Source organism: Rhinolophus hipposideros (genome assembly GCF_964194185.1).
Source record: "Rhinolophus hipposideros genome assembly, chromosome: 8".
Taxonomy (NCBI): Eukaryota; Metazoa; Chordata; class Mammalia; order Chiroptera; family Rhinolophidae; genus Rhinolophus; species Rhinolophus hipposideros.
Genome location: NC_138054.1, coordinates 95,365,829 through 95,389,966, shown reverse-complemented (window position 1 = coordinate 95,389,966; position 24,138 = coordinate 95,365,829). Strand labels below are relative to the sequence as shown.

The window sequence follows — 24,138 nt, the reverse complement described above, 5'->3', positions numbered from 1 at the left end:
TCCGCTGTGACCGCCCACTTCCCAACCAGGACTCCTGGGGGGCCTCCCAGCCTAGGAGACCCTGACAGTGGCCTCGTCCCCCATCAGCAGGAGACAGCACGTGTTTCCTGTCCAGGGTCCCTGCTGACCTATGACAGCAGCTCAGAGTCTCCTCTGGGAAAAGCCCCAGACACTCGTGCTCCACCTGCCCAACTGGAACCAGCAGGAAGTGTGGCCTGAGACCACTGGCCATTGGGGAGGAGTGTTCTGGGTCCTCCCAACCTCTAGATGCCAGGGTACCCAGGGCTGCAATCTACACCCACCCCCTCCATGCCGTGGCATCGGAACCTGACCCTCTGGCTCCCAGGGACGGGTGAACCCAGGCTGCGTGGGCTCTGGTGGATGAGCAGAGGTCCTGACAGCACACAGTGACTAGCTGCCGACGGGTCGGGCCAAGGCACCCTGGAAGAAGCTGGGGACCTGAAAGCTGATGGCTGGAGGGTTGGGTGGGTCTGGGGCACTCGGGAAGAAAGAAATGGACAGTCTGAGGGTCAGGAAAACAGATGCCTCGCAAGAAACCTGGTCTAAGAATGGCATTCTCAGGTTTTCAGACTTCTGGCCCAGTGTGTTCTGGATGCAGTGAGCAGGTGTGGTCCTCAGGGAGATGGCCCAGTGGCGACACAGGTGCTTTTGGTCTGCGGTGGAAGGGGTCAAGGGGAAGGCCAACTTGGCTGCAGGAGCTTCCCCGGGGGTTGGGAGGCCCTGTGGGTGTTGCTGTTGGACACCGGGGCCTGCCAGCATGGTCCACGACAGGAAGGTGAAGAAGCGGGGCCGGGACTTGTCCGGGAGGGCTGGAGAGGGGCCCCAGCACTGGGCTAATCTTAACCCTGTCTGTGGGCATGTCACATCATAGGATGTGATGACCAGGCCTCCAGGACCACTTGGCGGCCTTGGGGAGGCCCTCGTGTGGGAACAGGTCAAGTTTTCTGGCTTGAACTCTCTCGTCCTGAGCTTGAGGCAGCCAACAGTCCCTGGGCCCTTGGGTCAGGTGGGAGGAGCCAGGGCCAGAAAGGTAGAAAGGTGGGTGCAGGAGAGTCCCCTCTCTGTGCAGGCTTTAATTACAGCAGGACCCACCTTCCTGAGCCAGGGCACACTCACCTGTCAGCACAGCGGGCGGGAGCAGCCTGGGCGGGGAAGCACCTGGCCCTGCGGATCAAGGGCAGGAAGCAGGGCTGGCGGGGCTGGCAGGAGGGTCCCAGGGCACAGGCACTGCACCCCCACCCCCACACTGGAGCATAGTGGCCCCTGCATGGCCTTCCTGGGTGGGAAGGGGTGTCTGCTGCAGGGGCAGCTCAGAGTAGGAAGCAGGTGGCAAGAGGGCGAGAGGCACAGCTGGTGCCCTGGGGGTGGGGGTGGAGGTGCCCTTGTCCTTGGCAGCACCACCAAGTATGAGCCCCAAACTCTGGAGTCCAGCTCTGCTGGGTCTGTGACTGTCTCTTCCTCCCAGTTTTCTTGACCTGAAGCATGTCTGTGTTCTAGGAAATTGCTGATTGGGTGGCCAAAGGCAAAAGTAGCAGGAGGGAGAGTCACAGTCTCCTCCCCAACCCAGGTCAACACTCCTGACTTGGGGGAGGGCAAGGAGGGTGAGTGACAACTTTTGCCACCCCCATGGGGGACCCTGAGCCCAGGGACAGCAGCCCCATGGTGGGGCTGAGGGAGGCCCCCCATATTCACCCACACCTGCCCCAGGTGTTTGCTCTGCTGAGGCCAGCAGGCGAGTCACAGGAGCCTGGGGCTGCAGGAAAACTACGTTTCAACCAGCGCAGGTGACTCTGAGCCTGTCCCCTCAGAGCCCAGCACTGGCCGAGTGCTGCGTGAGGGCCTAGAGGCTCCAGGGCTCTCCCCCTGCTCCAGAACTGTCCTGGCAGGAAGGTGAGCCCCCTCCCTTAGCCTGGCCTCTAGGCCAAGGCTGGGCCCCGAGGGCACAGAGACCCTGTGGCAGTCTATGGCTGGCCGCCATGCAGGAAGCAGCCTCAAGCCACAGCACAATGGCCCTTTGTCCTGCCTGCCCCGCCCAGGGAGGCCTCAGCCCCAACCAGGCCAGCTCTGCCACCAGCCCAACTGTGTCCCCAAGTGTGGGGGTGGCTTTTGTCACCCCTCCCAGGTCAGGACTCCCGATCTCTGGTCTCTGGAGAACCCATTTTGCTTGCTGCGTCACCCCTCCTGCTGCCATGGAAATGTCCACACCCACCAGGTGGGCCGGCCCGGAACCTTTGTCTGGTGGCCACTGGCCTTTCCAGCACTCCTGGCAGTGAGTACAGCTGCCACCCTGCAGATAGCGATGACGTGGGCTTGGGGTGCCATGTGGGGTGGCCCATGCTGACCATTCAGGGCTTCGGCACTCACCATGGCTCCTGTTGGAAGAGGCAGAGGCTCCAGGCTGCCCCAATGCCCCTTGTCCACACACATCCTTGAAGGGCGGGAGAGTGCTGCCCCAGGGAGATCTGTGCTGGCAAGTGTCCCAGGCCACCCCCCCAGTGCCTCTGTGCTGGGATCCCACGACTGCTCCGTTAGGAGTGACGGTGCCCCTCTCAGGGCCTCGAGGCTGGCCATCGGCAGAGCTGAGGCACCTGAGGGTCCGTGGGGCCCAGCTGGGGCTGGCTGCAGCCACCTGTGATGTCTCTAAGGGGAAAATGGTGTCCCAACTGACCGTGTGCTGGAAACCGTGTGCTGCCCGTCCTGCCAGGCCCGTCCTGGCCATCTCAGCCCACAAAGCAGCAGACGTGTCTCAGGTTCCACAGCTGACTTTGGGTTATTTGGGGACTTGAGCAAAACAGGGCATGGAGAAGTGTGAACAGGGCAAGGAGAACTGCACGTCAGGGTGCGGTGGTCAGGCAGACCCGACCGAACCTGTCACCAAAGCTCAGCTGCTTCTTGGCCTCTCCACTCCTGGGCTAAGAGCACACCTCTGTGGCCCACCTGTGGCCAGCAGGGGTGGCCACTGACAAGGACAGCGAGTGTGTGGAATAAGTGCCCCAAGCAGGTGGGGAGCACTTGGTGAGGGGCCTTTCGCGTCAGCTGCCTGGTAGAACCCCTTGGTAAACCTCCTGCAGAAAACTGCCTGGCCTTGTACCTCCGAGTCACAGACAGACTGCTCCTGGGTCGTATCTGGCAGTCAGGACAGGCCAGGTGCTGCTGTGGTGACAAGAAAGAAAAAGGAAGCCCTGCTTGGTCCCAACACTCAGCGGGGACCCACTTCGGGTACTTCCTCTTCCATGGGCAAGGGTGGAGGGCCACACTGCTCTTCCTGTGACTGCCCCCTTCCATCCCCACCATGTCCCAGCACTTGGGACTCAGTGGACACTGACCATGACTCCCTCCAGCCACCCGGGAGCCTCTGAAGTCTGGCAACGCCATACCTGTCAGCCCCTCCCCAACATTTCTGCGCTGAGCCAGGAGGTCCTGACAAGTGGCAGTGCCAGGCTGCCCCATGGCTGAGTGTTTGGAGGTCAGCTGTGAGCAGCCCCTTCCACTCCCAGACAACTGCAAGTGCCTTCAGGTTTAGGGTTAGTGAGCAATGCCTCAGTTTCCCCAAAACACAGGTGCCCACCAGCGGGGTGTCCTGACCCCACCCCACACAAACACAGACACCCTGAGTGGGCATTGGGGCTGGCAAGTGTCTTGCCAATTCTGAGGAGGGGTATGCCTTCCACAACCCTAGGGCCTGGAGGTCAGAGGGTCAGAGGTCACTGAGGTGCCCAGGACTGGCTCCCAGATGCCCGGCTGGGACTGGGGACCAGCTCCCTGCTGCTCTCTGCTGTGGGGTGGGGGGAGGGGCCTGACCGGCTATGGCCCCAGCACGACCCTGTGGGGCCTGAGGCCAGGATGAGCTTGGCTGAGGAGGGCACTAGCTTGGGGATGTCCAGGGGGCAGTGCCTCAGAAGTCCACTCTGAAGGGGCAATGGGAGGTTTCAGGTTCCCCCAGCATGACTCCAGGGGTCTGGGCCCATGGGGTGCGTGCCCTCCTCTGGGGTCCCCTGTGCCATGGGTACTGAGGCCCCGATAGGCAGCCTCCTGGAGTTGTGCAGCCCTAGGAGCCTTCATGATTCTCTTCCCCCTCTGGCCAGGTCTGTTCTTGGAGGGCAGGCTTTGGGTCTGAAGACTGGGCCCTGGACAGAAAGACGAGACCGTACAAAGCCCTGCTCCAGGGGCCAGTGAGCCCGGAGAAGTGGCAGCGGAGACGGGCCCCTTGTCATTAGGAGTTTCCAGTGCAGCTGCGGGAGCTCGGAGCTCGGAGCTCGTTATGGAAATAGTTGGGCCTCTGGGACCTCTCTGCTGGTTGGGTTAATTACTGGGCTGCCTGTTTTTTCATTATGGGCCCTTCCTCAGGGACGGACCTGAAGTCAGAAGGGTCACTTCCCCAAACTGTCCCTTCCCGCCCTGCAGCCACAGGCTCCAGGTCCTTCCAAACCCCAACATGAAACCTCGAACCCCTCGTCCAGGGGTCTCAAAATGGAGGCGTTTTAGGGGCTGCGGCAGCCGTAGCCACCAGGCCAGTCCCCACCCAGTAGCTGGTTCCCTCCCAGTAGCCATGCTCCCCCCCCGACCCCGCCATGGCCCCCCACCTCCCACGTGTGGGTCCATGTGAGATAGGCCAACTGGGGTCCCATGGGAGTAGTGTTCCAAGGGTCCAGGCAGAGCAGAACCCCCACTGCTGCCACAGCTGGGGGCTGGGGCCTGCGTGAGGGGCAGGCACAGCTTCTGCCCCTTGTCTAGGAGACTGCAGGCCCAAGGGGTAGGGGCCTTTGTGGAGCTGCCCCCGGGCAAGCAGAGCGTACAAGCTGTGACCCAACGCTGCCCCCTTCCCATCCAGGGGCTTGAACAGGAGTGGGCGCCCTGCCCCCAGGCTGGCTTGCAAGCCCCATGGCAGAAGCTCTCTGGCCTGGTTTTTGTTCAACCTGGGCCGCCGGCAGGCGAGGCGGGGCAGGAATGTGTGCGGGGCCTGCTGCCTGCCCGCCCTGCTGCGTCATGTAACTGCCTCCCTCCGGCCTATGGGAGCCCGGGGGACACACCTGTCGGTGGCCAGGAGCGGAGATTGGTCGGGCGTGAGCAGGCACCTGCATGGGGCGGGGTGAGGCTCTACATGTAAGGCGAGCCCGGGGCCGCCGTCTCTCCCCTGCCCTGCCCTGCCCTTCGCTGGCTGCGGCAGAAGGACAGGCCGCCGCCTCCATTGTTCCCAGCCACTCTCCAAACTTGCCAGAGACCAGGCGAGCTGCCACCTGCAAGTGTGGAATTCAGCTTGTCCTGTGCGAGGAGCCTCAGCTGGGGGAGGCAGGGAGCTGGTCGTCCCCAGAGGGTGGCAGCCCCCTGGTCCTGTTTCTACGAGGCCGGACCGCGATTGGGGCAGGTTGGGCCGAAGCCAGACCTGGGTCCTGGGCTGTGGACCATGGGCTGACAGGTATTTGGGGCAACTGGTGTCAAAGCTTCCCCAGTGCCTGCTGTGCTGAGGCCTGGTGGGTCCTGGGTGCAGGGACGCTGCTGGTCACGCTGGGCTGGGGGCAGGGAGAGGCCTCCCGCCCCCTCTTCCAGGTGCCGAACCTGTTGGGGCAGGTAAGAGGAGGTGGGGAGCCTGCGGAGGCCGCTCTGCAGGAGAGCCTCCGGGTGGACCCGGAGAGGACGGATGACCAGGCGATGTGCCTGGCTCGGGGTCAGGACTCAGGGAAGGGTGGTCCTTCTTCTCTGAGGAGAAGGTGGGCCCTCAGGCCTGGCCGTTGGTTGTCGGGTGTGGAGCCATCTTGGGCCGGGCTGTTCAGGGTCCATAGGCCGCGTGTGCCGGGCCAGGCAGGCGTCGGCACCGGGCGATGGGGGTCTCACCCCACCCAGAGGGCAGCTGGGGTCCATGACCATAAAGTTCCCACCTTCCGCCTGGACAGAGGACCTTCTGGAAAGCTCCTTCACAAGTCAGCCAGTGTGTGTGGGCTCTTGTTCTCTCAGAGCTGGGTGGGGGGACTTGGGGCACTCTGTTCTGGTGCTGAGCTTCTGGGGCTTGCCCATGGGGAGGGCTTGGTGTTGGGGTGGCTACACTGGATGGGTCGGAGTGCGGCCGAGCTGGTCTGGCCCTGACTGTGGCTGCTCCTCGCAAAGCCGGAACCAACTTGGAGAAGGAGCGGGCTGGCTCCTGGCCGACACGATTACTCAGGCCAGGACCAAAGTCTGTTCTAAAGATTCTTGACTTAAATGCAAAATGGCACTGCTGCCACCTAAACAGCTCGTTCTGGTAAAGTCTGCTGTGCAGCCCCTGGAGCCGCTTTCACAGCCCAAATCACTGGCTTTCTTAGGACGGTTACAGTTTAAGGGAGGATGACATCATAGGGGCATAAGGCTGATCTTCTTTGAGGCATGATATAGAATTCATTGTTCTTGAAAAAACTTTTAAGTATGTGATGTTTTAATTAATCCAGTGGGAGCATTTTAGCCCTTTTTAGGCTGAGCATTGGGAAAAATAGGTTGGTTTTGTTTTGTTTTGCTTTTTTCTAGTAACCCAGATGAAGTGCTTACAAGTGAGAGCGATTGGCAGGATGTTGAATTAGGCAAAATGTTTTGCATTTATGAAAATGCAAAGCAACCGTAAATATGGACACAGCCTATGGTCCATTTCAGACATTTTGGTCATTTGCAAATATCTTATTTGCAAAGTCAGTTTGTAGGAATGCTTTTGGTGAATTTAAGAGAAGGCAAGGGGCCACACGCCCCTGAGGGCCCATCTGTTCTCTGGTGTGGGCAGCATGGGGTGCGCCCCCAGGAGGCCAGAGAAGTGATGCGCTGTGTGGGGGAAATGGCGGCGCGCCGGCGGAGCTGAACACCACCGGGCGTGAAGACCTCTCCCGCACAGGGGTTGGGTTTCAGCGCTTTGTTCTCTGTGGGCCTCACCATTGATTAAGGCCCGTCGGGCAGGTTAACCAGCGAGTGAGTGTTTCACGCTGGGATCGGGTTCCCCACCGGCCGGTGGTGCCCTCCTGGTGGGGTGTTTGCTGCGCCTGGTCGCTGTGGCGATGATTAACTACGCCAACAGCCGGTACCACGACAGGCCTGTGGACACAGGCCACGTTCATTTTCACTTTTCATTTCAGCTGCTCAGAGTCTCGTCTGGCACAACGGGCTGGGCCCTTGACCCGTCCGCTGAGCTGTACTGAGGCCCAGGCCAGGCATCGGCCTTTCCTTGTGGGCTCACAGGTTCTGAGTTCAGGAAGAGAGTGGGGTTCTGTCCTGGAACCTAGGAGGGAGCATTCTGCTGCCTGCCCGCCCAGGCCTGTCTCTGTCTGTCTGTCTTTCTGTCCGGCACCTCTCTGCCTCCTAGGTGAGGATTCCTAGGTGCCCACTAGCTGATGAGCTGGTGGGCAGCCAACCGCAGGGGTGCCCGTCCAATTGGCTTGCGGCCAGGCCGGCTGTGGGCCTGTGGGGTCTCTTGGACCCTTGACTCGCCTGGATTAAGGCTGGCCCTGAGCAGTCAAGGGTACAGGGGACAGCAGGCTCCAGCTCTGTGGGCTGGCTACAAGGGAGGGACGCTGGACACCCACTCACATCCCCTCATTCAGCCCCCACTGTCTTTCCCCTGTGGCCTGGCAGCTGGAAGTGGAGCTGAAATTTAACTCAGCTCTGAAAGTGAAGCCTAGATGGTTTCACTTAGCTCAAGAAAAAGGGCATTGCGTTCTTGCAGCACACTGATTTTACGGGGCCGGGGTGGGAATGGGGGCCCAGGGCAGGCGCCTGCACTTCCCACCTGTCTCCCAACACTGGGCCGACATTAGGGTCAGGTCCTCTGAGAACTGTCTGCTGTTCCTGAGGACGGAGCTGGAGAACCAGGTAGACCTGGCTGAGTCCGGGGGTGAGCGGACGCAGCCTTTGTTGTGGTCAGCCCGGCAGCCTGGGGGGAATCAGTACAGGACACCACCCCCCCGCAGCCTCTGTGGGTGGAAGGTGCCGGAAAACTTGAGGAGTTGCTCTGGCTGGCTCTCTAGGCTCAGGTACCACCTGACAGACAAGGGACAGGAGGGAGAACAGGACCCTTCAGTCTCCCCAGGGCAGGGTGCCAGGGTCTCTCATCTCCATGCAGGGACCCCAGGTGTGGGCCCCCACTTCCTCGACCCCCGCACTCTGAATACCCTTGTCCTGAGGGTGCTGCCAAAGACCTGGGGACTGTCATCCTCCTTTCTAAGTGTGGGGGCTGCTGACCCATCTGCTGTGGGCTTGGACACCAGACCAGTGGGCACACAAGCCACAGTGACCACCAGGCACAGGCTGGGCAGGGCTACCCCTCTCACCCCTCCTGCAGGCCCAGCACCACCTCGCCCTTGGACCTCGTGGCCAGCGGTGGCCAGAACCCCAGGGCCCCGGAGCAGAGGGCCAGGCAGACAGCCCCATTTGTGACCCAGCTGGTGAGGCAGCGCAGCAAGTGGTGGGGGGCCCTGGGCCCTCGGGACACCTGCCCTGCTCGGTGGGGAGGGGGAGGGAGCCCCCAGGTGCCATCCTGCCTCCGGAGCCACAGCCTGCTCCGTCCTCATCCCAATACCCTTCCGCATCCTTGATGAGGGCAAGAGGGGCTGGGCTGCATAACCATTGGGGCCGTGTCAAGAGGTAGAGCCCCACCATCCAGCCACAGTAGCCCCACCGGCCTCCGATACACAGTCACAGGGACCCCTGAGGTCCCTGCCTTTTCCTGGCACTGCCCAGAGGGAGGGTCCTGTCCTGACACTGACCCATGGGGCTGCCATCTTCCTGTGGGCAGGACACCCTAGCCCTCCCCATCAGGCACCCAACCCTGAGAGCTGGTGCACAGAGCTGGTGGCCCCATTGGGCAGGGACGTCACCCTGTGGTCTGGGCCACCAGGGACTTCTGGGTACTGCAGCCCAGCCTTCTCCAGGCTGAGTCTCCACAGATGGGACCTTCCTGGTGCTGTGGCCTCAGGCATTTGGGGCCCTCTCTTGCGCCCCTACCCCTCCCAGGCTCCTCCTCACCGCAGTGTCGTAAGAGAACGTGTGTCTGCCTCAGGCTGCTGAGTGCCCCCACATCGAGTCCCTTCTTGACCCCAGCCTGGGCGGCCCCCAGACCCACTTCGGGGCGGCCATCGCCATCTTACTGGGCAGCATTGGATGGTGTCTGGTCTCTAATACTGCCTGGTAATGATGACGGCGGGGCCCTGCACGCAGCGATGGGGCCGCCCCCCACCCCAGCCTGAGCCCCCAGCCCCCTCTCTCCCCATGCAGGCCCCACGCATGTCCCCACCCTGTCCTACCTGGTAGCTTCTGGGTGGGGCTATGGGGCAGAAAGTTAACCTTTGGGCAGGCCCCTCCTCCAGCCCCCCAGAATGAAAGGCTTTCTGCAGCTGCACTGAGCGCCCCCCCCCCAAGACAGTGATCGGGGATTGGGACACTCAGGTATCCGTCCCCACCCACGGGGCCTGAACAGGTACTGCACCACACCTGGTCGTGTGGGCGGGGCAGAACCACAGCAAAGACTCTGAGTGGGTGTTCAGTTTGGCCTGGACCTGGCGTGGGCCCGGGGATGGCAGGCGAGGTCCAGGCCCCACGTCCTCGCTCTAGACAAAGCAGGAGGAGTGTGCAGGCCTCCCGCCTCGGGTCCTCCTGCCCAAGGGCAGGCGCCACATGTCCCTCCTGCATCCTCGGGCCGAGGTGCACCTGGGCCTCTGTGGGCATCTTACCGGACAGTGCTGGATTTCTCGGCTCGACTCTAACACTGTCTGGTAACGATGTTCAAAGGTGACCCACCGCTCGCTGCCAGGAAGTGGCCCGAGGTCTCACCATCCAGAGTCCCAGACTCGAGCAGGGCTGGCTGTGGGGTGGGCAGACGGCCTGTCTCAGCCCAGCCCACCAAGAGGGCCTTGGCCTGCCTTGGGCACACACCCCCATCTTCCTGCTACACTGGGGACACAGGACAGGCTCTCCATGCTCTATCTCCCCCAGCTCCATCCTGGCTGGGCTCTCACAGTGACCTGACCCCCAGGAGAGACCATTAGGGCCAGGACACTGGGACTGGAGAAGGGCCGTCCTGAACGTCAGCCTCGTCCTGGGGGCCTGGAGCATGCCCCCAGCATACCGCCAGCCTGCCCGCCCCCGAGACCTTTCCCCAGAATTGGATGGCAGGCCACACAGGGAAATGCACTTTGTGCCTGGTACACAGCTGGCAGCAGGCTGCTCCACCTTCCCTTTCCAGCCCTTCCCGTCCAGCACACAGGGGCAGGTGTCCACTGCGACCGTCCTAAGGCACCCCAGCCACACTCACCGTTGGGAGCTGGCCTTGCCCTGAGTGGCCCCAATCAAGTGGGATCCGCAGTGGGCATGGGCCTCTCCCACACCAGGGCTCTTACTCTGAAGGGGGGTGCGTTCCCTCTGTCCATGGGGGACACAGGAAGGACACAGGTGTGTCCAGGTGCCCCTGCCCAGACCTACACTGGACGTTCCGTGCTGTTTCCCTGACAAGGACAGTCTCCCCCCTCCAAGCCCGCACCATGTCACAGGCAAGAACAGGAACACTGTCTGAAATTCCAAGGCCAGGATGGCCCTTGGTTTTATGTTTTTGACCTGAAGCCAGGACTCCAGCTCCCAGACCTGCCGGGCCAACATGCACAGGGGTGGCCTTCTGGGCCCTGGGAGCCCCACCCTGCACGGGGCCCCAGGGTCTCTGGGGGAGGAGGGTCTGCTTCTGGCCCCACTGTTACTTATTAACTGAGCACTGACTCAGGGTCAAGTGCAAGGTAACCAGATGCCCCCACAAACACATGTGCCTGGGGGCTGCATGCTGGGATTGGGTCTGGGGCAAAGTGGGTCCTGAGATGTTCCAGCCAGACAGCAGGCCACGGGGCTCCTGGCCTCTGCAGACTCAGGAGGGCCCAGAGGTCTTGCCGTCCAGCTGAACCCCCCCCATCCCTCGGAGCGCGGCAGGACAGGCGGTGGGAGAAGCTGCCCCTGGGCCCTCCTGGAAGGGCCACCAGACTCGAGGCCACCTGTACTGCAGCCTGCGATGGGCGTCTTACCAGACACGGTTAGACCTGGGTCCTTCTGTCTAATACTGTCTGGTAATGCCGCTCATCCATGGCTTGGTCGCCGCCGGAGGGGCCCCTCGCCGGACAGCAGGTGGGGGACAGCACATGGGGACCAGCAGTGGCCCTGAGCCAGGTGCTGCATGCCTCAAGTCCTCCCAGGGCTCAGGCCACGCTGGGACTTTCCCAGCCCCCAAGACCCTGATTGGGGGAGCCCTTTGACATCATGGTGGGTTCTCTCTCTCGCAGCCATAATGGATTGTTGGCGTAATAAAGGTGTGAGGCTCAAAGCAGCTGGCTTCTGTTTATCTCAAGTGCACAGGTGGTGGGGCTGTCAGGGCACAGCCCACCCCCACAGCAGCCCCGAGGGCCCCACACTGAGGGTCTGCCAACATATGGTGCAGCCACAATGCTGCTGGCACTGCCACTGGGCCAGAAGAGATGGGGGTGCAGTCAGTCCCACCCCGAGCCCTCTCCAGTAAGGTGACCTCATCCTTCACGCCCCACCTGTACCAGGGAGGGGGTCCTCAGGAGGACAAGATGGAAGCAGACCCAGACCCTCAAGCCTCCACCCCAGGATGGGGAAAAGTACCCGTGGCCAGGAGTGCCCCCAGAGAGCCCCAGGCCGTCCCCTCCCCACCCTCAGCCTAGAGCAAAAAGCTCTCCTTCCCTCTACAAGTCTCAAATCAGGGGCCCCATTGGGTCTTGGGCAGTCAGGAAAGGGGCGTTGTCCAGGTGCCATGAAGCCCCCTCACCCTTCACCCCACCCCATACTTTGGCCTGCCACCCACCCGCTCTATTCTGCTCTCCTCAGGACAGGTTCATTGCCATGTCCTCTGTCTAAAGCTGTCCCCAGAACCAAACTAAAGGCGCTGACCCCACCCCCAGCCTCAAGGCTGCCCCCTAAAGCCTCTCCCTTCCCCTGAGAGTTCTGAGCAGGTCCCAGGGTCCTGATCCACAGCTTTGCAAAGGACCCACTAAGGTCAGAGCCTCAGACTCTGCATAAGCACAAGTGCTCTGGGGCTGGAGTTGGGCTGCAGGGGTCTCTCCCTCCCTCCCTGAGTCTTTCCTAAACACACTGCACAGCAGTTGTAGAACAGGAGGAAGGCAGGGGGAAGGACAGGGCACCCCAGGACGGCCTGTCTGAGCAGGTGACCAAGGGGGGACCATGCAGATACCTGTAGGAGCCAAGCTGAGAGGCCCAGAGGCCAGAGGCCATCTGGGACCAGCAAGGGGGGTTTCCTGGTCCAGTGTCCAGGAGGCTTGGCCTGGCCCCAGCAAAGGTGCCAGCTCCCCATGGGGCCAGAGCCTGACCTGCCTGGGAGATCACTGCTGCAGGAGGGGTGCCCAGCCTATCCCAGCTCAGAGGGGGGCTCCTGCTCCAGCACACACACGGCCAGGAGGCCCCCAGCTGCCCTGTGGCTGCGTCTGCTGTGGGGACGTGGACGCCCAGCCCACATGCGCAGTGAGGAAAGGCTATGGCTGGGCGGCACTGCGCCGTCCAGTTTTTCGGGTTATGAGGCAGAGTTTTCAAGTTTGAGCTTGGTGTCACTGCACGCAGGGGGCCGCCTCCCCCAAACCTGAGAGGAGCCAGAGGGGCGGGGCAGGGTGCCCCAGGAAGGTCTCTCTGAGCAGGTGATTCAGGGGGGACCACGCAGACATTTGATGCTAGGCTGGCCCTGGAGCCTCGGAGCTTCCAAGGGGTCTGGGCCCCAAGAAGTGATGTAGAAGGGGCACAGGCTCCCAAGGGAGGTCAGCCGCTGCATTCCGAGGGTTGGTGCTCAGACCACGGGGACGAGAAGTGGCCTGCAGGTGACCAGGGGCCACAATGACCCTCGCTGTTGCCCCCAGAAGCCCCAGGCTGGAGGGCCACCAGCTCCCAAGGTCAGGATGCCCCAACCACTCAGTCAAGGGCTTGGCCATTGCTCTCCACCCCTCTTCCCCCTCCAGGCTGACCTACGGCTACCACAGGGCAGAGCGGGTTTCAGACCACAGCCCAGCAGGACTGACCCCTGAAGGCCCCTAGCACCAGGTACAGGCAGGCATGGAGCTTGGGGGTGCAGCTGCCTCTGTGTGGGGTCAGGGAGGCCTCCTTGTAGTGGGGGTGCCATTTGGGAACCTCAAAAGTGAGGAGGGCTTTAAGAGGGGTATACATCCTCTAGTGCCACCAAGCAAACGCCCCAGACTGGGTGGCCTGGAACAGCAGAAATGCATGCTCACAGCTCAGGAGGCAGTCAGAAACAGAGCTGGGTGGGGGGCGCCCCCTCCGGAGGCTCTGGGGGAGGGGCCTTCCTGCTTGTCTCCGCCTTGGGGGCTCTAGGTGTCCCTGGGCTGGTGGCCGCATCCCTCCCACCTCTGTCCCCTCTTCACGTGGCTTCTCCCATGTATCTGCTCTTGTCCCTCTGCCTCCCTCTTATGAGGACACTGGTCACTGCACATAGAGCCCCCAGATAATCCAGGAGGACGCTGTCTCGAGATCCTTAATCACATCTGCAAAGACCCTCTTCCCAAGTGACGTCATGTGCAGGTTCCAGGCCTTAGGGTGTGGGTACACGTTTTGGGGTCCCCATTCAGCCCTACAAGAGGCAAGTAAAGGCACTCAAAACGGACACCCTTGTGACTGACCCACAGAGGCTCTGGAGGGGCCTTGGCAGCAGAGGTACAACCCTGGGTGTGAGCACCCCCACCCTTGGGGGAGCCCCACTGACTGTTTGGTGGGGACCCCACGTGCTGGGGCTATGGTGAGGGAGCAGAAAGGTAGCACTGAAGAACAGTGAACACAGAGAACGTCATGGGCTTGGGTCTGGGTCTGGGCATGGATTTGGGACTCTTGAGAGGCTCAGAAATGATCCTGGAGAGAATGGAGGGCCCAGCTCCCCGACTTGGTCCTAGTCCCTCCCCACCCACCTGCTTGCCTCTGGGCCACTGGGTCCCAGGTTGCTGGGAAGTGGTTGCTGGGAGACGGTTGCCAGGTCACCACTGTTGTTTCCTGGGCAGAGGGCTCATGTCAGCTTGTAGGGCAGGAGAGGGGCAGATGGACCAACAGTGGGGGTCCTAGCTGGGCATGAGGGTGCGCCTGTTGTCCTGTGCCCCCGCCCGGCCACCAGGGACCCTGCGGATCAGCTCAGGACACTGTCCAGGAGCAGAAAGGAGCCGAGGGAGAGGAGGGCAGGGGGAGGACCCATGTCCCCAGGACCATGGCGGGAGGGGCACACACCCCCAGGCCTGGTGGCAGAGAAGGATGTGCCCCCTGGGGGTGGCAGCCCCCCAGGGCAAGCTCCTTTGCCCAGGACCAAGTCTGTGTCCCAGATCGGATCCCCAGAAGAGCGGCCTCTTGACATGTGTGGGGACCTATGTCCCTACAGACAGCTCTCCCCTGGCCAGGAGGTACCAACCAGTCCGTCAGACAATGTCAGCACCTCCATGGCATCCCATGATGCTAAACGTGTATTTTGGGGGACAGTGTGTGGCAGAACACTGACGACTTCTCGTTGTCTTGGACATTTCCTTCAGGTTCACGAGGGCCTTTCATGCATCACACCTGGGTCCTGATTCCCGCCGGTCACTTTACCTGACCAGGTAAAAAGTTTATTGTTTCAAAGTTTATTATGGAGTTCAGTTTTTCACTTAAAGCCCTCCCGCGCTGTCTGGACACACTGTCCGGGGCTGTCCACCATGGCCGGCCAGCACACTCGTGCCTTGGGTCCTCCCCCTGCCCCCACATGGAATGATGCCCCTATTTGGAATGATGTTCTTCAGAGGCTCTAAAAAGTGCTCACCAGGCGAAGGGCGAAGGGAGAAGGGAGCAGGGACCCTGGCTGCCACCCAGTGCCCCATCCCACCCTTAAGCTCCTGCTGCCATGGGACACTGCCCCTCCCCACAGGGCTTGCCCAGGGCCTTTTTTTATTTAATCTTTGTTAATTTGAATGACAAGATAACTCTCGGCCTTATTCTTCGTGAAAGTAATAAGTACACAGTTCAAAAAGCCGCAGAGAGGCACGAGGCTTATAATGAAAAGCAGCGTCCTGTGCATGTGGCCACCTCCCCACAGCCCACACTCCGTGACAGAGGTTGCCCATGGACCACAACGGGCTAGCACAGCACCGCAGATAACGCTCATGCCCAGCGGCCCCAGGGACCCAGACCTGGTTCTGCATTTGCTTGTTTTTCTGCCGGGTGCTGTGTGTCCTCTTCATCGTCACTGTTAGCCTGCCGTGTGCCTAAACTGCTACGCCCACCTCACAGGTGAGGTACGGGACAACAGACATTAGGAGTCCCCGAGGGTCCCCTCCACTGTTCCAGAAGCGGGCCCTCTGGATGCCATGTTAACTCCACCTCCCTCCTGTTCCCAGCTTTGTGTTCTCTTTTCTGGGCCGTTTCCTGGCCTTGAACTGCTGACCTGTGTGTTGCATTTCTAATTTCCAAGAGCTCTGAGCAGGGCGCCTGGCCTCCCAGGGGTGAGGCGTGTCCTACCCCCACCTCAGTGTGCTCTGGGAGTGTTTCCTTTGGCTTCTGAGCCACCCGATGTCCCCCTCCTCCTCCTCCATGCATGTGTGACTATGTCTGCACGCATCTGCGTGTTCGTGACCATCTGTGTGGGGGCCGGAGGGGGCGGGGCCGGGGCGGGGCCGGGCCGGAGGGCGGGGCCGGGGCGGGGCCGGATGGCCGGGCCGGAGGAAACAGGGCTCAGCCTGCGAGCTGGCTCCTGGATCTTTCGCTTCTGTCCTGACATCGGGAATGAGACTAAGGGCTTGCTCTCTGGTCAACATTCTCTGTTGATCAGCTGGTTGGTTTGCAGTGACTGTCCCCTTTGGCGAATGACACCTCCTCCGTCCTGCCAGCTCCCCACGTGCTTCCCTCTCCACTGCTTGTGTTTTCAATCTTTCAATCCTCACCTCCTAAGCAGCCCCAAACCTGGAAGGACCCTCGAGGGGAAGGCTAAAACTCCCCCAAAATGCTCCTGAGTTGGCCACAGGCAAAAAGGGACTCAAACAAGGCAGCCACCTGGGGCAGAGCAGGGCAGCCACGAGGACCTGCGGTCCCTCAGACACCGGGCCCCTCCTGACCTGAGGGCCTCACGGTGCCCGTCCTTACAGCTGGCACGTCGGCCACGGAGCACAGCGACGCCAGACAGACAGTCCCTACAGGGGCGGCCTCGCCTGGGACAGGCAGGATGCAGAGACGGCCCTGCCTCCACCCAGGAAGGGCACTAGGCCCTACGGTCACCAGGGAGACAGGAGCCTGCCACCAGTGGAAACCCTTATCCAAGACCCCAGGAGGCGCCCCTTCCCTGGCAGAGTGGGGCTGACTGTGCGCCGGGTCCCAGGGCTAGGACCACGGACTATCAGAAGGTCCCGCAGAGGGGTAGGGGCAGCATCTGACGCCCCCAAGCCTGGGGGCCAAAGCCACACCCACTTCACCCACTGTCGGGGACTGCCTACTCGAACCCAGGTCAGCACCAAGAGAGGCAAACGGTCAAGGATGGCAGGGTTCCAGCGGACCCGCCTGCGGGCATCAGGTGAATGTAGTGTGGGGACGTACTCTACCCCCTAGGCTAGGGTTTCCCCGAGCACAAGCACCCCATCCCTGGAGGTATTCACGGGGGGTAGGGTGGGCACACACAGCCAACCCTGGGAGAGGGGCCACATGGGCAAAGAACTGGGGTGTGAAAAGGCACTGAGAGAGGACACTGCCACTGTCCTCAGTCTGGCTGGCACCCTGCCTGCCCCAGCACCTAGCCTGGCCTGACATGGGTCACCCATGATGTCATTATGGACATTGTGACCCCCACCCTCCTGGGCACATGCCTGCACCATATCTGCCCCCAGCGCCAGCCTCACATTCTGCCCCCTCCCCTGCACGGAGCCCTGACCCTGCCCACTCCAAGGCTGGTGCTGGATGCTGCTGGCAACTGTCCCCGGTCTCCTAGGAGGCGTGACAGGCCCAGGCCCCCTGGTCAGGCCTGAGCCTGGGATGAGATGTGCCGAGAGGGCTGAGGGAACCGCTTGGGGGCTGCTAGAAATGGGTGGGACATGGTCGACTAGTCTGGGGCCCTCTGGGACTGGGCTCTGGCCAGATTCTGAGTGGGTGCTGCCCCAGCCACCCCCTCAGACCCCACCCTATTCACAGGCTTGGCCCATGAGAGATCGATGGGGAGCAGCCAAGCAGAGGGGTTCCTGCATCAGCTAAGCCAGCTGGACCAAGATGCAGGTGGGCTCCAGCAGGGGCCGGGAGGGGCGGGAAAGCCTCCGGCCAGGCCACAGCCTCTGACCGCCCACCTGTCTGCAGACCTCCTGGACGACGAGGCTGTGGCGGCCAGGTCCCAGGCCACGCCCCTGGAGAGGCGCCTGCTGGGTGGAGAGAAGCAGGCGCCCAGCACGGGGGGCGGCCCCTTCTTCTACATCGGAGGCACCAATGGCGCCTCAATGTGAGTGGGGCCCGTGGCCAGGCCCCTCTGCCCCCAGGGCCAAACCCAGCCTGGGCTCTGCTACCTGGGGTTGTCTGTCCCCTCCGGGCATGCACAGCCCTTTCCAGAGTCACGGACGCCCCTGCCCCACAGAGTCAGCTCCTACTGCAAGAGCAAGGGCTGGCGGCGTACCCAGGACGGCCAGCGGGAGGACTACACGCTCAAGTGGTGTGAGGTCAAGTGCCGGGACAGCTACTGCAGCTTCCGGGAAGGTAGAAGGGGGGCCGGGGGCTCCGGCCTCCTGGGGAGGCCGTGCTGGCCGGGTGGCAGGGGCCCTGCAGGGGCCGCCCAATGCTGCCCCGGGCCTTGTCGTGCCAGGCAACCAGCTGCTGTACCAGCTTCCCAACAACAAGCTCCTCACCACCAAGATCGGGCTGCTGAGCGCCCTGCGGGAGTACTCGCGCGTCACCAGCAAGATCCAGAAGGTGGCGCTGTGCGCCCAGGCCAGGTGAGCCCGGCCTTGCACCCGCCACACCCCCGTCCGCCCGGGGAAGCGACAGCTGCACTACACCGGCCAGCCCGCCCACGCCACTAACCCCCGTGCCCCTCCCCTCGGCGGTGCACCCACACCGCAGACAGGTCAGTCATTCCCTGGCCCTGAGCGCCCTCCATGGAAACTGTCCACCCACCCATCTTCCCATGGACCCATTCAAGCACTCACAGTCTGTCTGCACCGCAGACACCTGTCACCCATTCCAATCACCTACCCCCACAGCCCACGCAGTGTTCTTCCACACACCCACCCCAGAGCCATCCACTGGTGCCCCTCATCTAGTCATTCATGGCCCAGCACACCCACTACCGTCCACCCTCTCCCATTTCCCACACATCCTTCCACATACAGTGTCCATCTGCCACCCTCCACTCACCCAGCAATGCCTAGGCCACTTGGCGTGTCCATCTGTCCATGTGTCCATCTTCCACGTGTCCACTCATTTGTCCAACCATTGACACATCTGCCCACCCACCCAACCAACTGTCCACCCCCACCAGGCAGGCAGCTCACCCCTGCCTGGTCACCCAGGACACCATCTTTACATCTGCGCGTCCAGGCACCCACCTCCTCCCCACGTGTTTCTATCAGCAGCTCTCCCCTCCTCCCCTCCAGGCGACTGTGTACCCACCTGCCCATCCATCCACAATCCATGTATCCCACCACCCACCTATCACCTCAAAGCTGCCACCCACTCCCCACCTCTCCAGCCCCCCACCCAACCACTCTCCACACACTACTGAGTGGACACTCAGGCCAGGCTGTGTCCCTCTGGGGTACCAATCTGGAAAGGACGCGACACCTGTCCTCCAGGAGCTCATGTGGACCACCCCAGAACGCCTGGGGCCACAGAGGTAGATGCCCTTAGCCCCGCTGGGAGGGGCCATTCTGCCCTAAATTGAAGGATGGCCTGATGGGAGATGAGAAGGGGTTAAAGGGCATCCCAGGCCAGAGGAAGAGGTTTGGACTAGCCCTGGGCTGGGTGCTCAGGGATCCGTGCTGACTATTGAGAGCGAGCGAGCGAGCACTGCCCTCACCTGGGGACAAAGCTCTGAAACGACCGCTCACAAACGTCTACGACCTGCAGGTGGGGGTGAAGGGGGAGAGTGGGGGAGGGGCCAGGCTGTGGGGAGGCGGCCAGCAGTGTGCAGAGAGGCCAGGTGTGCAAGGAGCCAGAAAAGGCTACTCTGGCAAGGGGAGAGCTGAGGGGCTGGGGTCTAGAGGAAACCGGGGCCCTTCGAGCCCAACTCGGCGTCCCAGCGGCCACTCTCCCTCCAACCCCCCCCCCCAGGTCAGGGTCCTAGCGCAGAGGCCAAGCTTGGCGGGCAGGGAGACAGCCCTCCCTGTGTCCTCCCCACTCCCCTGTTCTCCCAGGATCCTCAAAATGGAAGAATTTTTCCCAGAGACGTACCGTCTGGACATCAGGGATGAGAGAGAGGCTTTCTTCAACCTCTTTGATGGTGAGAGGCCGCTGGACGCCAGACCTGGTCTGGGTAGACGGCTTCTGGGTTGGGGCGTGATTAGGGCTGGGCCACGACGAGGTGAGGGCGTGGTTAGGAAGGGGAAAGGTGGAGCCAGGTGGGCGAAGTCAGGGGGGGTTATGACTAGGCCTTACTGCAGGCTGGAGACTGGCAGCGGCGGAGCCGTGGCTGGGAGGGCCGCTGGGGCCGCAGCTGGCCGTGGTCATGGCCGAGCGAGGTCCGAGCTGAGGGGTGTGTTTCGGGCTGGGGGGCGTGGGCATGCTTGGTGGGCGTGATCATGACGTGGGGGCGGGGCCGGGAGCGGTGGGGCGCAGTGGCCTCAGGCGGCGTTCTCTGCAGAGACCCACATGTGGATCTGCAAGCCCTCCGCCTCCAACCAGGGCAAAGGCATTTTTCTGCTCAGGAACCAGGAGGAAGTCGCCGCCCTCCGGATCAAGACCCAGAGCGTCGAGGACGACCCCATCTACCGCAAGATGCCATTCCGGGCGCCTCCGGCGCGGGTTGTGCAGAGGTGTTGGGCGTGGACACCACGAAGGGCGTCGGTGGGGGTGGGGCTGATCTTGGGCCCCGCTGGGGGTACCTGTGAAGGCTCGTGGGGGTCTGTGGCCCACAGAGGACTCCTTGGCCTAGGAAGGCTGCTGTGCCCCAGCTGGGTCCCTGTTTAGCTAGCAGAGGGGGAGGCGTCACATCCAGTCAGGGTCACAGAGGAGATGGTTTCCCGGGACAGAGGCTCCTGGACATGGGGGTGGGCAGGGAAGGCTTGGTCAGTTTGTCCCCCAGCCTGGGCCCTGGCCCTCTGTCCTACAGGAAGCTCACGCTTGGCAGGTGTCCCTACTGCCAGCCTCTCCCCTGTCTCCTGCCCAGGCAGCCACAGCCTTCAGGTCTGCAGACAGAGCTGACTGTCCCTCCGTTGGTCCCTTTGAAACTCCCCACCTGCCTGTGTGGACCACACCATGTCACAGTTGCTGTCTGCTGCCCTTCTCCCGTTCCCCCGTTGGCTCTTAGCTGTCCCAAGCTGCAGCCTGCAGCCTCTGAGTCTGTAGTCCTATAGTTCCATCCACCTGGGATGACCCCTCCCTGCCTCTCCAATGCTACTCACCCTTTAAGGCCCAATGTCAGCCCTCCTCCTCCAGGCAATCCTCCCTGCCCAAGGCCCAGGTGGCTTCCACCCTCCCAGTTCCTAGCAAGAGCTGCAGCCTGAGGCTCCCAGACACCACAGTGGGCTGATATCTAGCGCTTCTTTCACCTATTCAGGCTCAGAAATGTCTCCCTACCAATGGACACTGCACTCAGCCAGGGGAGGGAACCCACAGGTCACATCTGGGGCAGGTGGCGGGAGTGCTGAGGAACTGGCCCTGGTGAGGGCAAAGGGACACAGGCCAGGCTGGCCGCGTGCTCAGCCCTCCCGTGGTCCCCAGGTACATCCAGAACCCTCTGCTGCTGGACGGGAAGAAGTTTGACGTGCGCTCCTACCTGCTCATTGCCTGTGCCATGCCCTACATGGTCTTCTTTGGCCACGGGTATGCTCGCCTCACCCTCAGCCTTTACGATCCCCATTCCAGAGACCTCAGCGGCCACCTGACCAACCAGGTGAGGCCCCTTCTTACCACCTTGGGACAAGATCACTGCTCAGGAACACAGAGAGTTCAGCTGTAGACATGACTCAGGCCCAGAGGTGGTCCAGGCCCCACGATGACCTGGGCCTGCAGTCAGCATTACCTCGGACCTTCAGCCATGCAGGGCATCCTGGTGAAATGACAGAGAGCCCTGCACCCCGTTCCCTCTGGGTGTGGATGAGGTGGAGGGAGGGGTAGGAGCCTGGGCCAAGGGTCTCTGTAAGGACCTCAGTGGAGAGCCCCTGTGGGCCAGAGGTCTCCATGGAAGCTTCTTCATGGGAAGAGTGTACGCAGAGCCCTCTGTGAGGATCAGCTGAGAAGGACTTGGTGGGAGAAGGTATTGTGGCGGGGAGGGGGGCTCAACAGCAGGGTCACTGCAGAGTGTCCTAGGGGCGGAGCTTCTGGGGCCTCTGGGGCGATGGTCTCTAGGTTCCACTCTGCCCCCCAGTTCATGCAGAAGAAGAACCCCCTCTACACGCTGCTGAAGGATGACACAGTGTGGAGCATGGACCACCTCAATCACTACATCAACGACAATTTCAGCAAAGCCAAGGGCCTCCCCCGAGACTGGGTCTTCACCACCTTCACGGTCTGTGTGCTCCTCACCCATCCCCACTTGGGGGGAGGGGCCAAGGGTCAAGACTCCTTAGGGTATATAGGAGGCGGGCAGTGTTTCTGGCTGTACTGGGCTGGGCACAAGGTACATCCCGGGCCATATCCAAGTACTAGGGGTGGGAGGGACCATCTGTACTAAAGAGTGTGTCTCTGGGCGTGAAACTGGGTGGGGGAAGCTGGCCACTGGGTGCTGTCTCCATCTCTCTCTCTCTTAGATCATTCACATGACATAAAACTCACCATTTTAAAGTGTATAGTTCAGTGGGTTTTAGTATATTCATAAAGTTGTGCAACTATCACCACTATCTAATTCCAGAACCGTTTCATCTTCCCTGAAAGAAACCCAGTACCCATTAGTCATCACTCCCTGTTCCCTTCCCCTGCTGGAATCATACAACATGTGGCCTTTCCTGGCTTCTTTCACTTAGTGTAATGTTTTCATGATTCATCTAGGTTGTAGCATTTGTTGGTACTGCATTTCTTTTTACAGCTGAATACTATTCCATTGTATGGATATGTCACAATTGAATACAATGCTATTCCATTGTATGGATATGCCAACAGTTGATGGACATTTGGGTTGTTTCCACTTTTTGTCTATTATGAATAATTCTGCTGTGAGTGTCCAAGTTTTTGCATAAACGTACGTTTTAAATTCTCTTGGGTATATACCTAGCACTAGAATTGCAGGGTCATATGGTAACTCTTACGTTTAACTTTTGGAGGGACTGCCAGACTGTTTTCCACAGTATGTCATATTCCCACCAGCAATGCATGAGGGTGTCAATTTTTCCATATCTTTGCCAAACAATTTTTATTTTTCTTTTTTTCAATAGTCATCAAGTGGGTGTGAAGTGGTATTTCATTGTGGGCTTGATTTACATTTCCCTAATGATAATGATATTGAGTATCTTTTCTTGCTGTTTGTCGGCTATCTGTATATCTTCTTTAGAAAAATTTCTATTCAAATACCTTGTCAATTCTTCCTTATTAGCGTAAAAAAAGCTCTCATATTTCTTCTGGGTGCTAAACCATTATCAGATATGTGATCTGCAAATATTTTCTTCTGTGACTTCTTTTTTCACTTTCTTGATACTGTCCATTTTTGAATAAAACTTTTAAGTTTTGATGAAGTTCAACTTATCTTCTCTTTGGTTATTCTTGCTTTTGAGATCATATTGCCGAATCCAAAGTTGGAAAGACTTATACTAATGTTTTCTTCTAAAAGTTTTATAGTTTAGCTCTTACATTTAGGTCATAGACCCACTTTGAGTTAATTTTTGTATAGGGTGTGAGGTAAGGGTCCAACTTCATTCTTTTGCATGTGGACATCCCACGTCCTGGCACCACCATTTGTCAAAGAGACCATTCTTGGCACATTGTTGAAAATCAACTGACCAGATGTGTGTGCATTTATTTCTGCACTCTCAATTCTGTTCCACTGGTGTGTTTGTCTACCTTTGAACCAGCATCACACTGTTTTGACGCTGTACCTTCATTTTACTCATGTGTTGTATGATGTTGACATTGATTGATTTTCACACATTGAACAACTCTTGCATTTCTGGGATAAATCCCATCAGACATGGTGTATTATCCTTTAAATATGCTTCTGGATTTGGTTTGGTATTTCATTGAGGGTTTTTTGTTTGTTTTTTTGTCTACACTCTTAAACAATATTGTTCTATAGTATTCTTTTCTCGTGTTTGTCTGGTTTTGGACACATTCCCTCCTCTTCTATTTTTGAAGAGTTTGTGAAAATTTAGTGTTAATTCTTTAAATATTTGGAAGAAGTCACCAGTGGGACCACTTGTCCTGGGTTTTTCTACTGAGAAGGATTATTATTATTATTATTAATATTATTATTATTATCATCTTGTTGTTCTAGGTTATTCAGATATTCTACTTCTTCTTTGCTCAGGGTTATTAGTTAGTCTTTCTAGGAATGTGTCCAGTTCTTCTAAGTTACCTAATTTGTTTAAAATGCTATTGTTCTATGAATAATTATCATCCTTGTTATAATCATTTTCATCTCTATGTAAGGTCTTTCTTTATTGATTTTAGTAATTTGAGTCTTCTTTTCTTTTTTCTTGGTCAATCTAGCTAAAAGTTTGTCAGTTTTGTTGATCTTTTCAATAACCACCTTTTGGTTTCATTGATTTTTTTCTATTGTTTTCTATTTTCTATTCCATATATATCCACTCTATAGTCTTTATTCTTTCCTTCTATCTGCTCGCTTTGGGTTTAGTTTTGTCTTCTTTCTCTGGTTTTTATAACGTTAAAGATTAGGTTATTGACTGGAGATCTTTAGTCAATAAAGAGCAGGAGCTCAATGTAGGCATTTACAGCCATAAGTTTCCCTCTGAGCTCGGCTTTCACTGCATGCCAGAAGATTTTGTATTCTGTTTTCATTTTTGCGTGTTGTATGTA

At 59.5% G+C, this 24,138-nt stretch overlaps 1 protein-coding gene across 2 annotated transcripts in view; it reads left to right on the top strand.

The window, feature by feature from the left end:
* TTLL10 (tubulin tyrosine ligase like 10) overlaps nt 1–24,138 on the top strand; it is a 46,406-nt gene that overhangs the window by 16,827 nt on the left and 5,441 nt on the right. The window contains exons 1-10 of one of the 2 annotated variants that reach the window (XM_081056482.1): nt 5,158–5,437; nt 14,550–14,615; nt 17,167–17,247; nt 17,326–17,464; nt 17,597–17,715; nt 17,822–17,951; nt 19,371–19,456; nt 19,817–19,988; nt 20,896–21,067; nt 21,542–21,682. In XM_081056482.1, the coding sequence (XP_080912608.1) occupies nt 17,187–17,247; nt 17,326–17,464; nt 17,597–17,715; nt 17,822–17,951; nt 19,371–19,456; nt 19,817–19,988; nt 20,896–21,067; nt 21,542–21,682 (1,020 nt within the window). In that variant the 5' untranslated portion in view covers nt 5,158–5,437; nt 14,550–14,615; nt 17,167–17,186. Of the gene's footprint in view, nt 1–5,157; nt 5,438–14,549; nt 14,616–17,166; nt 17,248–17,325; nt 17,465–17,596; nt 17,716–17,821; nt 17,952–19,370; nt 19,457–19,816; nt 19,989–20,895; nt 21,068–21,541; nt 21,683–24,138 lie in introns of those variants that run through there. The other variant, XM_081056481.1, reaches the window with a different exon arrangement.